Here is a 14,977-nt window from a genome sequence, read left to right on the forward strand (position 1 = left end):
TATCCAAACCCCACTAGAACGTTAAATGCTTTGTTTGGATTTTAAAGGTTTTTTACATTTTGTATCTTTTTCACATTTTTATCGTTTTAATTTATAATTTTTGGGAATTGGGAACATGCGCCACCATCCCCACAGGGTTGTATCGTTAATTTCGTTGTTGTGGGGCTTATGACTTTACATTCGAATTGTGCCAAGCATTTGACGTTCTAGTGTTTCATCAGCTGGGCAAGTGAGCCAACCTTCTTAATTCAACCATGCACTAAAAGTTAACTTCGACTTTTCGACTTTTTTACTACAAATGTAGATTGATCGATTAACCGAAAATCGACTTTTAGTTGCCTAGGAAACCTGCGTGAACTAACCGTAGTCGGTAATTTTCGATAGCTGAACATACAGGGTGACACACAACAGTACAACTAATTAATTTTTCCGGCACGTTATAGCTGTGAGCACCACACAAGCTGGATCATTGAGGTTCGATCTGTGTGGTGTTAATTTCTGTCAAGAAACGTTTAGCTGCGAGCTACTGGACGCCTACACAGGTTGTGGATGGTGTAATGCTGCATACGGAGTAGCTGCAACGGTAGTCGCGGACAATTAGCGATATCGAGCGAAGAGTCTCAGTGAGAGGTAGGCTGTCTCCGGCTCTTGCACAAATTTTGAGTGGATGCTCGGTATGACAAGGCGAGTTATTTGCGCCTTTAAATAAGCAATGGCCACCCTGTTCCCGCGGCAATCGGCTCTTCGGACCGGAACGAGCTTGCTCACCTATAGGAGCTTGACGAGGATCGCCACCTCCACATGAAAAAGGGGTTACAACAACAACTTATTATTTTTAAAATGAAATTACTCAGTACATGGAAATAAATAATCGGATGTGTTCTGAAACCCCCTTCAGCCAGTGAAACGAAAACTTTTTGCTTTTATTTGTTACGCGGCCCTTTTCCCTCCTGGAATATGTGAAAAATTTTCACACATTTTCTGGCAGGGAATATAAACAAAATTGCTTTAAAATACGATGAAAAAACATATGCCAACACAAATTACCAATTGTTAGTATGTTTATTATTTGTTTCAGCTATAATTTTGCAATAGCACCACTTTTATGTAAAATTAAATCTATTTTAACAAAACAGCACAAATTTCCTTAACTTTTTGATGTCGATGATTTACAAAAAAAAAATAACTACAATTTAACTTCAAACTATCCGACAAACATTATGCAGAGAACTTCGAATTTGGATACTGGAGTTTCAAGCGATTTAGTCACAATAGAACCGAACGTAGAAATCAATCATAACCATATTAGAAATCAATCACGCTTAGCTGGAATCAGTTTTTCCTTGTAAAAAGCTTCCAGATTTTTGTTTAGAACTGTGTTTTAGTGATTTCTTTTTAAATATAGTTAGTTTTACTGTTTTGTGTCACCCGGTATGTTCCGCTATCGAATGTCATCGAAAGTTACCGACGTCGGTAACTTCACGCAGGAGCCTCGGAAGGTGATGTTGATGTTTTTCTTTTCCACAGACATGCGATTATTTGCGACAAGAGCCAATTGCTAACTCGGGGATAGTTTAAAACTTGAAAAATCTTGGTCTGTTGCAGTTGTGAGCCAACTCTCGGAAGATGTTTGGTTTACTGGGTTCTCTCCAAGTGACTATTCCGCAATTGTTTGTTAACATGTTCTGGATATCAACGTCTTTCTTTATTGTATTCCTGATAATACTCTCTGCCATCAACAAGTCCGTTGGTTTCCGAAGGTCATATGTAAATCTATTGCTTAGGATATTTGAGGTAATTATAAATGTATAATCTCTGTTATGTTTTTAACTGTCATGCCAATGTGAATCGTTTTTCTTTGCGACCGCGTTGCAGTATGGACGTGTCAGTATAGAAACTGCTCACAAAGAGCGCCATGGAACGATTAAGGACACAGACAGAGGCGAGGAAACAAAATCCAAAACAGATATTAAGCCCATTATACAAACAAATGATGTACATAGCGCTGTAAATGAACCTAAAGAAAAATCCAGCTGTGACGTCGTTAGTAAGACGGTAAAAGCCGTCAATGCCAACGGGAACACTCTCATCAATCGCGATAATGTTTTATTGCCTACTCCAAATGAGACTAATTTCAACAAGGAAAAGTTAACTGAGACTATAAAAGATGTGAGTAGACGAATTGTTTGCTACCTTCGTAGCAAAGTGATAATTATAAGCTTTAGATATGAGTTCAAAAGTTCATCGATTGCACACTATGGACTTATGTTTATTGACTTATTTTTCTCTAGTATTGGGACATTGGTAGAATGAGTAACGTTGGCGGTACGTATGTATGTATGCATGTATATATTTGTATAGTATTTTAAGTGCATTTGAGAGAGCCACAAATTTTCCAATGAAATACATTTTGGACACAATCAGAAATGCATCGCATAAGTAGACCGCCACGCTATGTAAATAAGACCAAAATTACGAAACCAAATTTTCCCTGATCTTTCCACTTTCAATATCTCAAAGTAGCAGAGGGAACATACGTAGTACATAGTAATAAGTACTGACAGCAAGTTATTATTACTGCTATCATTAACTGATAAAACCAAAAATGAACACACACCGTTGTGGCCAAGACAAAGTGTATAACATTTGCTTGCTTTGCTTGTTTCGTACATTTCGATATTTATAACACTGATCAATGGTCAGAAATAATTATGTATTTTATCAAATACAAGAACAATATGCAAGCCGTAAGAACAAGGCGATATTAAACGTTATCTTTCACAAGAACAAACTGCAAAATAATAACACAAACCATAAAAAACTAAAATTCGTTACTCATTAATGAACAGTTTTCTCCAATAGAATGTTTTGGACGTTTTTTTTAGCGTTTTTGTTTATATTTGTAGGAATCAACTCTTCCAAACATACAAACTACCAAATGTATCGAGCTACGTTATTTGCATATCGGACAGTTCCTTAATTTTAGATCGCCATTGGATGCAAAATTTCTTTGTTAAAATCCAACTATTTTATCGTAATTCTGTTTCTATTGTAAAATTTTTTTTTTTAAAATACGGTATTTTCCACATATTCCTCAATCATATCTACTACTTTGTATGGGTATTTTCATATGCATATGTATGTCGGTTTAATGTCGTATAATATTCGTCTTGTTACTGTCTTAAGCTTCCCAGAAGTTTTACGCTATCCTTCCCATGATTTTACTGTTTCACCACTGTTCCATTGTGTTATATGCACGCCCATCACAAATGTCAATGAATGCTGTTGTTCTAGCCACATTTGCAAGTGGAGGTAGCGAACTTTGTCAAGCTCGGTCCGGTCTATACCACCGATCGCCGCGGGAACATTATAGCCATTGGTTATTTAAAGGCGCCAATAACTCACCTTGTCGCATCGAGAATCATAGGTACTCAGTATTTATGCACGGGCCGGTGCCACCCGGCCTTTTAGTGAGACTATCCACTCGTTACAGCTGAATGCTGAATGCTCTCCGAATCAAGTTTAATTTCAATAGTAAGGGAACTCCTTTTTATGGCCGGCGTGCCGCAAGGGATCCTCTGAAAATGTTCATGCTAGGTTTGAACTTAGGCTTTCAGTGTCATAGAGAGACCTCTGCGCCGCGGTGGCCTCCCAAAAGTCAATAAACCAGATGATATCGCCACGTGTGGAGAAACGATTCCGACTATCAAGTGCCCCAAAATACTTGGGGTCCCATTTCATTTTTTTTTCATTTCATTTATTAACCAAATATGTAATATAAAGCCAATAAGGCACATAAAATAATTACATACACATATTTTAGTAACCTGAGTCTAAAAGATAATTAACTTCAATTTAATTGCTTAACATAAAGAGATAATTTATTATTATTACCTAAAATTTGGCTCTCCAGCCATAAAACAAAATAAAGAAAATAAAAAGAAATCTAAGTGGAAGATAGCGATAAGTAGAAAGTGGTCCAACACAGTGTTCAAGAACTTTGATTTCCAAATCTATTAAAAATAGCGCAGCCTTGAATATCAAAAGTAAGAGAGTCAATAGAACAAGAAAAAAAAAACAAAATTTTACCATCAGCAAAAGAGTTATAAAAATCAAGAAGTTTTAAACGGAGAACGTTGTTAGAATGGGAAAAGATGCCTAACTCACGAGGCAGTCGGTTCCAGCATCTCGCCTCTCTAACAGCATATGATCTCTCATATATGTTCCTTCTAATTCTAGGAATAAACAATTGCGGGTTTCTAGTAAACCGAGAAAATACAAAAGTCCTCCTTGGAGGAACAGGTCTAATATTAGTAAAAGCGTTATGAAAAAGTAGTAAATTCCTACACTTGACAAACCTTTTAAATGAGCAATTCAGAAAACGTTTTACGAAGCGAGATATACGATCTCGTCTTTGGACATTGTAGACAAACGGCACAGCGGAATTCACAATTCGCCTCAATTTTGTAAAGTTAGCCCGAATTGTACCTGAAAAGACCTCCAAAACGTAAAGTATCTGAGGCATTAACAGAGAATAAACCAGAAGCCTTCTCGCCTTGAAAGGTAGGAAAACAATAGAAGAATACATGGTAACTAAAGATAACTCAGTGCCAATAAAAACACCCAAACATCTATGTCTGTCGACAAACTCAATCTCATATTTTCCAACAAAAATGTTAAGAGATGTCGTATTATACTTCCAAACATTAGAGCCTTGGATTTGGAGCGATTAATTCCTATAGAGTTGACAGAAGCCCAGTTAAACACCCTGCTCAAAACCCTGTTTATATCATGCTCAAGGATTTCAGCTGTTGTAGAGTTGCCATTAAATAGTAAGAAAATGTCATCAACCTCTCACAACTTCTACATGAAGTAAAACGATGCAAATCATTCACGTAAAGTATAAATAAAAGTGGACCCAAGATAGAACCTTGTGGTGCACCAGACTGAAGAGAAAGCATGCTTCAGTTCGGAACCACAAACTGAGATCTGTTACTTAAGTAAGAAAGTTTCAGTTTGCAGGCGGATGTAGAAAATTTGTAGAAATCACGCAATTTAGTAAGTAATCGAACAAAATTAATGGAATTGAATAACTCAAGAAAAACCAATGCACTCTGCTTTCCCTTATTGGCGTTCATTCGGATGGAATCTGATAGCTTAATTAATAAATGAGAGGTGTTGAGGCCTTGGCATATTGCATATCGTGTATTCGAAGCTGCGATGACTGTAATAATTGATTCTTCATTATGTGTTCAGCAATCTTAGAAATTGGAACAGGAAGTATGGAAATAAGTCGTAAATCATCAACCCTTCCAACATGCTTCGCTTTAGGAATGGGTATAACCCTAACAATCTTCCAAGCCAAGGTAAAAGAAGAAGACACCAGAAAGACGGTCTTGATAAAACGCATTGGAATACCATCCACACCACCTGACCCAGACTTCATCCTAATTATAGTTTCCATGATTTCTACCTCATTCACACAGCAAAACGAAAAGGAAGAGTCAGTCTCTCCATCACCTGAAAAGTGAGACCTATCATCGTGCGTTCCATCACCTGCAACAAAAAACTCATTAACTTAAAATCAGCATTGAAGTTATCATCACCAACACATCCAGAATGTTTGAGAACTTTCCACATACCAGTCGCATCAAGACCCCAAAAAAGTTTAGAAAAATGGTTGCTTCCTATCCGACGAATAACGGACTTCGCCTTGTTCCTACACTTGCAATATTTCTTCCAATTCTCATCTGATCTACAAGGTAGAAATGCAGAATAAGATAAATCCCTTAGGAGACCTAGTAAAAACAATCTCCCTAGATTCACTCCACTTGTCATTACAATGACGTATTCTTCTCTTGACTGTAGGAACAAAAGAGAACAAACTATCAATGAGAGAGGTCCTTAAGTCATTTGCCGGCAGCACTTGGGGTGCGTACAAAGGCACCTTATTGACCACGTACAAAGCAATTGTCAGGTTTGTGGTAACTTATGCAGCGCAAGTGTGTTCTTGTCAGCTATGTGACACGCGGTGGCATAATATTCAGATCTGTCAGAATGCCGCTTTTCGAACTGCGACGGGCTGTCACCTTAGTTCTCACGTGGACCACTTCCATCCGGAGACAAAGATCCTATTCCTGCGAAGACATAACTGCACCGGAAGAAATTAACCTCCGCCGTCAAAACCAGAGTAGTTGTGGATCAATTACGATCCGGCAGAGGCAGCCGCTTCAAAGAATGTGTGTAACGATTGTGACTTGGAACCACACGTTACATGTCAACTGTTTAACTGCCCAGGCAGACTCACTCGTCTCAGACCGATAATCTTGAAGCTGATGTAAGTGAGCAAGATCCTTTCGGTACATAGGATCAATCGCCGCGGTAACGTTATGGTCATTGGTTATTCAAAGGCGCCGATAACTCGCCTTGTCATATTGAGTATCATAGGGGCACACAGTATTTAAGCAAAAGCCGTTGCTGCGTGGTGTCCCACTACTCAATAACGCTGATTGTTAGCGACTGTAGTTGTAGCTACTCTGTATAAAGAACATTCCATTATCCGCAACCTGTGGAGGCGTCCAGTAGCTTCTAGCTGAGCTTGATGACGTTAAATACCATACAAATCGAAGTTCAGAATTCCAACCCGTGTGGTGCTCATAGTTACCAGAGCTTGCATGTTATTCGGGGCTATTAGCTAACCTTGTTATTGGCATTCCTGATATTGGTTGTTGTTGTTGTAGCCACAATGGCATATGGAAATTGCGATCCACGTCATACTCTATAGGTGAGCAAGTTCATCTCGGTCCATAAGATCGATCAACGCGGCAACGTTATGGCCATTGGTTATTCAAAGGCGCCAATAACTCGCCTTGTCATATTGAGTATTAAAGGCACTTAGTATTGGTCTATTCCATAGATGGGCAGCACATAAATGCCTATGAACGCAAATAAAAGCCACGGACAGTGTAAACAACTTCGTTCGTCTGTCTCTATTTCAAAGGTATTCCATTTAGCTGATGTTTGATGATACTATTCAAAGTTTTATTCCACCCATCCCATCCGCCTTGCTTCTTTGTTTCTTTAATAAGCTTTCTTTCCTTGGCAATGCGAATAAAATTCGATTTGCCTTGACATTTTAAATTTGCGGCAAATTTGATTTAACCAATCAAAGCCAGAATGAGTGTCAAAGCAAAAAAACAAATTTTGATATTTTTTTTAATTTCCATAAGCTTCAAAGGTTTTTCCTATAAAAACCACCAGGATGGCAGATTTAAAAAATGTTCACTAGGGTATAGTAGCGCTGGACACATGGACGTATGGACACGAACTAACACAGGATTTGTGGAAATGAGGATTTATAGACAGTTGAGCAACAATTGTGGCACTAAAAGAACACATTTTTTCTTGTCTAAATTATATTCCCGCCATTCTTGACTATAGTCAAGAATATAGTACACTATATGCGCTTCAAGTGGCAGCTGACGGAAATTTTTTAGTTCGCCAGGCAGCAGTAAATTTTATGTGTGTTTTCCTGAGTTTTCTGAATCTTTTTTCGAGGCCGACACAATGAACCATAGGACCGATCGCCGCGAGGAAATGAAGCGATTGGCAGGAGTTCCGACCCGCGTGGTGCTAATAGTTATTTCGTGTATTATTATTCGGATTAATGAAAATAGTCATAATTTAAAAGATTTCTCTGCGCTGTTGCACAGTGAAATATTTGTCAAGCTTATAGGTGTCGGTAATTATTTTATTTTTCTTCAAAGCAAGCAGCTCTGCCCAAAAAATTAAAATATATCTAATGTATACGTGCATTATGCCATAGTTTCCTTCACGGAAAAGGAAATAATGCATATTTAGAAAATGTAAACGACGCAAACTGCATGCCATTGAGAGCAGAATTCAGCTTGTGTCACGTTCTTAGATAATACTCATTTATCGATATTCAGTAGCGCAACCAATATGGGATAGCTGTGAGCACCACATGGGCTGCACGAGGAGCTTAGCTGCGAGCTACCGGGCGCGTCCACAGGATGCGGATAGTGGAATGCTTGGTTTGTCGAAATTTGTAAACCAGGCGAAGAAAATTTGAATCTCCTGACAAATTTGTTTCGACAAATCAGAGCAAGAAGTTTATTTATTTTTAAGCGTCAATTAAGAAACAAGTAAAAAGGCGTTCAGTTCGGCCGGACCGAACTTTGGATACCCACCACCTCGGGTATATATGTAAACCACATTTCGTCCAAATCCGTTGAAAAATGCATACCTTATGCCCCATAGCAGCTATTTATTTATTTATTTCATTTCATGCAATGCGAAGCCATCAGGCCTATAAATAATCACACTATGCATAAGACGTACTTTTTCTAACATAAGTTAAAAAACTACTCAATTAAAAATAAAAAACTCAAAAACTTAGAAAATGGAAAAAAATATTTAACCTATTTAACACTTTCTGAATCTAGATAAAACTAAATAACAAATAAAAAACAAATTACTAAAAATTATAAGCAGCAACTGATTAAAAAAAATCCTACTCAAAAAAGATCAACGTAATAAATTAAAAAAAATGATTAAAGCATAATAAAAAAAAGTAATACTTAAACCAAAATATACAAAAAAAAAAATCACAATAATACTTTTGGCTTTGAAAACAAATTATCAAGAATTATAAATAAAAGAGCAATAATACGCACGATAAAAACATTCCGTTAAAGTTGTTGGCAATTTGACACAAAAATTAAAAGCGCTGAAAGTGTAGACGAAGACGATTTGATAAAGATCTTGTTGACAAACTGAAATTCTTTAAATCCGTAGGCAAGGAGTTGTACAAACGTGCAACCCTTACAAAAAAAGTACTACTCAAAAAATTATCTACCCTCGGAAGAACCAACTGATTAGTTCTGGTAGAATGACAAAAATTAAATTCATTAACAAGAAAAATTGGAGACCGACATTTCAATAACTTAAAGAGAAACAAAAGCAAACGATAATTAACATACGACGGGAAATCACAACCGAGAAAACGACACACATAGGGAGTTATATAGACATGTGATCCGATTTAGACCAAATACTTATAAGTATAAGTCATTGTTCAATTCCGCCTTTTATGGGGTCAAGCCTTTAAATCGAGATATCGGTCTATATGACAGCTATATCCTAATCTTGACAAATTTGGGCAAGTTTCAGAAAAATGTCGAAGAGCCTAACACAACTCACTGTCCCAAATTTCAGCGAAATCGGATAAATAAATGTACCTTTTATGGCCCCAAAACCTTAAATCAAGAGATCGGTCTATATGGCAGCTTTATCCAAATCTGGACCGATCTAAGCCAAATTGAAGAGGGATGTCGAAGGGCCGAACACTACCCACTGTCCCAAATTTCGGAGACATACGACAATAAATGCGCCTTTTATGGGCCCAAGACTTTAAATCGAGAGATCAGTCCATATGGCAGCTATATCCAAATCTGGACCGACCTAGGCCAAATTAAACTGGGATGTCGACTGACCTAACACAACTCACTGTCCAAAATTTCAGCAAAATCGGATAATAAATGTGGCTTTTATGAGCTTAAGACCCTAAATCGGTGGATCAGTCTATATGGGGGCTATATGAACCTGCTTCTGGACAATAAAAAAATCTGAAAAATTTCAGCTCAATATCTCTATTTTTAAAGACTGTAGCGTGATTTCAACAGACAGACGGACGGACATTTCTAGATCGTCTTAGATTTTTACGCTGATCAAGAATATATATACTTTATAAGGTCGTAAATGGATATTTCGATGTGTTGCAAATGGAATGACAAAATGAATATGCCCCCATCCTCCGGTGGAGGGTATAAAAAAAACTAAAAATTTACGAAATTCCCATTAACATGAAAGGCTTAACCAACAAAACAACTAGGTTTTTGTAGCGATAGATATGTAGCTACCAAGTTAATGCAGATTTTGGTAGGAGGAAGATGATGATTGCGATTAGAGCCCTATGACCACAAGGAGCGGTTTGTACCCATGTTAGAAGCTCTTGGATATCTGTGGGATTTTCATATCAGTTGAAAAGGACGTATAAAGTTTGTTGGCTAAGAGGGCGTTGCCATCATGGTGTAAGGCCGTTTGGATTGCGTGTAATGAGCTGCCGAGATTGGCCAATGGGCTTGTCGTATACCCCCGAAAGATAAAGTTACCAATATGAGGTAACTTGGCGTGTTTAAGGCGATCTCTTCTCGATGGGGTGGAGCTGCCGCCCTCAATACTGAGAGACCTGACAAGCCATTGCAATGTCAGGACTTTGATCTGTTACTGGACACATGGCTGTCTAATGTTTGCTATAGAGGTGAGGAGGAGTTAAAGACAGTTGAGCACCTATTGTGACACTGCCTGAAATTGCGGGGATAGTGGCAGAATTATAGTTAAAAGAACACTTTTTTCATGTCTAATTAACTTCAGGCAGATTGGAGGGAACTCTCCAGTCCGCCTGGTCGCCGTTTTGTCAGCCATGTTGGCTCCTCATCTTCATCATTGTAATGTCTGACATTGTACTGACGAAAATTTTATCTGAGTTCTTCTGTGCTTTTTGAATCTTTTTTTGGGAACGACACAATGGACCTGACTTCTCTGAGTGAAGCTGATAGCGCTTGAGGTTGTTTGACACGAGCCATGATATAACCGAAGTTTTAGAACCATAACAGCAGCAAACACAAAAATCAATTTATAAAATATTTTTTTTTTATGTTTATATTTTAGTAAGGCGAATTCAAAAATTAATTGACATTTCAATGGTACGACTTCCTTATTATTATTTTATACTCCGTCAAAAACATGTTCCAGATTAGATTAAGGTAGCAGTAGATTAACTTTGTCGTTGTTACCCTTGTGTGTTCCATTCGCTTGGTTATTCAGCTCGACTCAGGACCACTTATAGTTAACTAATTCAAATAAACTGAGATGCACTTCTATGCATCTTCTCTTACATTATATCCATATAAGTGTTTGGCTCACTCCAAAACCTTACCAATTGTTTTGTTCCTATACAATTGAATAGCTTTTTGGTTTTGTCAAAATTTTAGGGGTTGATTATGGATGGTCGCGCAACTATAGGTGCATTGCCAGGAGGTAAAACCATGAAAAAAATTGGACATCTTTCTCACTTTCATTCCATGTCAGTGTTTTGAGCGTTCAGCAACTTTCTGGAACAAAATTGGCCCTTGGCAACACAACTGATGTTGGGTTGCAATCCATAATCGACCCATTAAATTTAATAAAAAAGGCGAAAAAACAAATTAAATTTAAACGTGCATATTTTTTGTATAAACTTTTTTATTCTTGTCTTATAATTCAAATGTAGCATGCAATTAAAATTGTATTCATATATTTTCATTTTGTTTTTTATTTTTTAGGAAAATATAAGTTTTCATTTTGAGGAATGTTTGGATTACATCAAGGCTGGTGTAGAAGCTATTATTGAAGATGAAGTTACGTCCCGCTTTGAGGCCGAACAACTGAAAAGCTGGAATTTATTGACCCGAACAAACCGCCAATATGAATTCATCAATTGGAAAATAACCCTCATATGGGTTGTGGGGTTTGTCGTTCGCTACGTGATTTTAATGCCTCTACGAGTGCTAGTCTGCTTCCTGGGAGTAAGTATGGAGAGGATTTATGAGACAAAAAAATGTGTTATTTATGAATGGCGTCTGGGCTTTCTAGAAAGCCTTCGGACAGAATGTGTTTTAACTTTTTGTTTTACCAGATATTTTTTGTTACCGATTTCTTTGGTATTTCTCCGACTTAGGTGGTCTTTGCTGTTATTTCGAACAGCATTGTTGCTATGATCCCTTTCAGAATGGTTCGGCACTTCCTTGCGGACATTGCCTTTAAAGTCACATTTCGCTTGATTTGCTGTTCCTTGTCGGCAGTTATAAATTTCCATAACCTTCAATATAAACCAAAAACCACTGGCTTCTGCGTGGCCAATCACACTTCGCCCCTTGATGTTGGCATAATGTCAACAGATTGTACCTTTTCACTGGTGAGGAAAATATTGAAAAGAAAATTTCTATGAGTGGGTTATTTAATGTGTGTTGCCTGAAATAATGTTGCAAGTGAGAATGGTTGTTTGTGCCGCAAATTCCATGTGCTAAGGCCGCGCATAGTATTTTCATAAAGGAGTCATGGGATTAGTAGATAAATAGCCCCTTTCCATCTCTCATGCTAACTTCGATGCCATTCGAATGCAAAGATGTGCGTTTTTGTTATTTTGTTATTGGTTACGACTTGTCAAATGTAATTGTCCTTGATGTATTCATTAAAGTGCTTCATTCTCCATCTTGTTTGTTGTTTCTCCGTATCTCTTCCATTATCTATGTGTTGTAATCAGGTGCAATGGATTACTCTGTGTACAGCGGTTTTGGGCTACATGCCAGAGGGCGAACGCAAACGCCGTCTAGTGGATACAGTTTTAAAGCACTGCTTCTCAGTCATGTCCAGCGCCATCTCTGCTGTTATTAACTATCACAATGAAGAGAATCGTCCCACCACGGGCATATGTGTTGCAAATCACACCAGCCCCATTGATGTATTGGTACTGATGTGCGACAGCACTTACTCGTTGGTAAGTATGTGCATGTTCCCGCTTGCTTTTATGTGTCACTTATCTTTTACAAATTGGTTGAATTAACATTGATCTTTGTGTTTGTATCGTGATATCGTTGGATTTGACAGAAAAAATTTCAAATTGCGGCCTCGTAGAGCTCGGTCCAAAGCAAATGGTTATGGCTAAAAATTCATTTCGATCCGACTCTACTTGCCGTTTCAATTATTCCCACTACTTTTTAAAGCGTTCATTTGAATGTTAAAAATAACTTTGACTTGGAAAATTTTCTCAGATTGGTCAACGTCACGGTGGCTTCTTGGGTGTCCTCCAAAGGGCTTTGGCAAGAGCTTCCCCACATATATGGTTTGAAAGAGGTGAAGCAAAAGATCGACATGCAGTAGCAGAGAGATTGAGACAGCATGTTTCGGATCCAAACAATCCTCCTATACTTATATTCCCCGAGGGAACATGTATCAACAATACTTCCGTAATGCAGTTTAAGAAGGGCAGCTTTGAAGTTGGTGGCGTTATATATCCCGTAGCTATAAAGTAATATTCGCAAATACACTGTTACTTGGAATACAAATGGGCCCATTGGGACTTAATTCAGGTCCTTTGTTTTTGAACTTTAAAGGCCCCATTTGCGTTTCATTTGTGCACAACACACTTTGGTTGAATATTGACAATAACTTCTCTCTCATTTAGGTATGATCCTCGTTTTGGCGACGCCTTTTGGAACAGTTCCAAATATTCCATGATGCAATACCTGTATATGATGATGACGTCCTGGGCCATTGTCTGCGACGTTTGGTATTTGCCCCCAATGTATCGGCAGCAAGGCGAATCGGCCATTGATTTTGCAAATCGTGTGAAAAGCGTTATAGCCAAGCAAGGCGGTCTAGTCGATTTAGTCTGGGATGGTCAACTGAAGCGCATGAAACCCAAAAAAGAATGGAAGGAAATGCAGCAAGTGGAATTTATCAAACGTCTGAAGGGAGATTAATCCCTGCAATCATGTATTCTTAGAAATATGGTTAGATTATGTTTCCAAAACACAACACATAAACCAACCTACTAAATAATTGTAATTTATTACCACATAATACATTAATATACATACAATTTTTCGAAGTAAACATTAAAATGGAACCAAATAAATTAAAAACTGAATTTTTAAGTAAAATTCCGCATGTTTTTTCTTCGTCTCTAATATTAATGAGTGCTAAGAAAAAAAAAAAAAATAAATAATTAAACCTTAACTTAATCTCTATCGCTAAACTCGACAGGAAAAATAGGAAAATATTTCTTTTAGAAGAGTTTAACATAACTGAAGTATTTACAAACGTCAGCCACAAAGGGTGGTATCCACCACTAAACGTTGTTTTTAGTGTTCTTGTCGGTTTTTAAGTGTTTAAGGCTATGTTATGTATTTTTATTATGCAAAATTCAAAGCAAATCGTTCACTTTAGTGAGCTTAGAATCAAATTTTAAAATCGCTATGTATAGAAGCGATATGTAACCAATGACCGGAAAGCTGCTAAAGCATCAATTGATAATAGTAGTGTTTTTTTTATCAATTGATGGTTCAGCATCAATGATGAGATGTGAAAGGGGCGCACCATGGAAAATGTGGCAAAGTTGTACGTGGGTATCAAACGTCTCCCTCCAAGGAATCCTTAGTATATTCAGCAGTGTCGAAATTCTACTTAACTCAAGAATGCGGCATTCAGAGGAATCCTGCAGTCAGCACCAAATCGTTGTCAGTAACGTAGGAACAAAAAGGCGACAAGGATACGCCACAACCGCAAAGAAAGAATGTTGTCAGTGTAGTAGTAATCCGAATGAGGAAAAACAATGCAGTAGGAGCCGATGGGTTACCAACTGAACTATTTCAGACGAAGGCCGTCACGTTGATGACGTTTATGTATCATATCGTCTGGCTAAAAGAAAGTATACTATGTCCCGTAAACAAGGCGTGTGCCAACTACAGACTCTATAGTATGGAGGAAGAGCTCACGTTCCCATCGCATACAATATACGTTGCAGCGCACTGAAATCTATAGTAAACGGCTTCTTATCAAGGACGAGTAAATCCATCATAGGCTAGTCATTCACCATACTAAGCCGCTTTCGATAGCCTTACACCTTTAAGGTGTTTCAAACCTTGTCATGTGTGATATGCCTTCAAAAACAAAACGTTTTCGTGGAGTAACTCTTGCTACTGCATTCGTCAAATAAATCGGATAAATTAAGAACCAGATGTGTTGACAAGGAAGTTTAAACGAGTTGAAGATATAATATACACAAAACATATGCTGGTATCTATGCCGGCTACAACAATATTTTGGGTCGGTCATTGGAAGCAACAAATGCTGG

General features: G+C 37.8%; 2 protein-coding genes across 4 annotated transcripts; one reads left to right on the top strand and one right to left on the bottom strand.

Moving 5' to 3' along the window:
* The first annotated feature begins 1,462 nt into the window (after nt 1-1,462).
* LOC106094736 (glycerol-3-phosphate acyltransferase 3) lies at nt 1,463-13,784 on the top strand. 3 transcript variants are annotated; one of them, XM_013261973.2, is made up of 7 exons: nt 1,463-1,794; nt 1,876-2,169; nt 11,406-11,648; nt 11,801-12,037; nt 12,386-12,619; nt 12,894-13,150; nt 13,307-13,784. In XM_013261973.2, the coding sequence occupies exons 1-7, from the start codon at nt 1,627-1,629 to the stop codon at nt 13,602-13,604; spliced, it is 1,731 nt and encodes a 576-aa protein (XP_013117427.1). In that variant the 5' UTR covers nt 1,463-1,626; the 3' UTR covers nt 13,605-13,784. The 3 variants fall into 3 exon arrangements, with proteins under 3 accessions (XP_013117427.1, XP_013117425.1, XP_013117426.1); XM_013261971.2 differs by lacking the exon at nt 12,386-12,619 and having other exon boundaries at nt 1,464-1,794; XM_013261972.2 differs by lacking the exon at nt 11,801-12,037 and having other exon boundaries at nt 1,465-1,794.
* On the bottom strand, nt 5,056-6,758 carry LOC131997777 (uncharacterized). The gene is made up of 2 exons (XM_059369362.1): nt 5,643-6,758; nt 5,056-5,556 (listed from the first exon to the last, which is right to left on the bottom strand). Exons 1-2 carry the CDS (start codon nt 5,836-5,838, stop codon nt 5,162-5,164), a joined length of 591 nt encoding a protein of 196 aa, XP_059225345.1. The 5' UTR covers nt 5,839-6,758; the 3' UTR covers nt 5,056-5,161.
* Nucleotides 13,785-14,977: the final 1,193 nt, after the last annotated feature.

Source organism: Stomoxys calcitrans, chromosome 5 (genome assembly GCF_963082655.1).
Source record: "Stomoxys calcitrans chromosome 5, idStoCalc2.1, whole genome shotgun sequence".
Taxonomy (NCBI): Eukaryota; Metazoa; Arthropoda; class Insecta; order Diptera; family Muscidae; genus Stomoxys; species Stomoxys calcitrans.

Bases quoted from the DNA above. Each gene is read 5' to 3' on its own strand.
- LOC131997777 (XM_059369362.1), bottom strand. From the start codon at position 5,838: ATGACAAGTGGAGTGAATCTAGGGAGATTGTTTTTACTAGGTCTCCTA. The intron at 5,557-5,642 runs GTATGTGGAAAG...TTTTTGTTGCAG, and splicing joins TTGGGGTCTTGATGCGACTG to GTGATGGAACGCACGATGAT.
- LOC106094736 (XM_013261973.2), top strand. From the start codon at position 1,627: ATGTTTGGTTTACTGGGTTCTCTCCAAGTGACTATTCCGCAATTGTTT. The intron at 1,795-1,875 runs GTAATTATAAAT...ACCGCGTTGCAG, and splicing joins TATTGCTTAGGATATTTGAG to TATGGACGTGTCAGTATAGA. The intron at 13,151-13,306 runs GTAATATTCGCA...TCTCTCATTTAG, and splicing joins ATATATCCCGTAGCTATAAA to GTATGATCCTCGTTTTGGCG.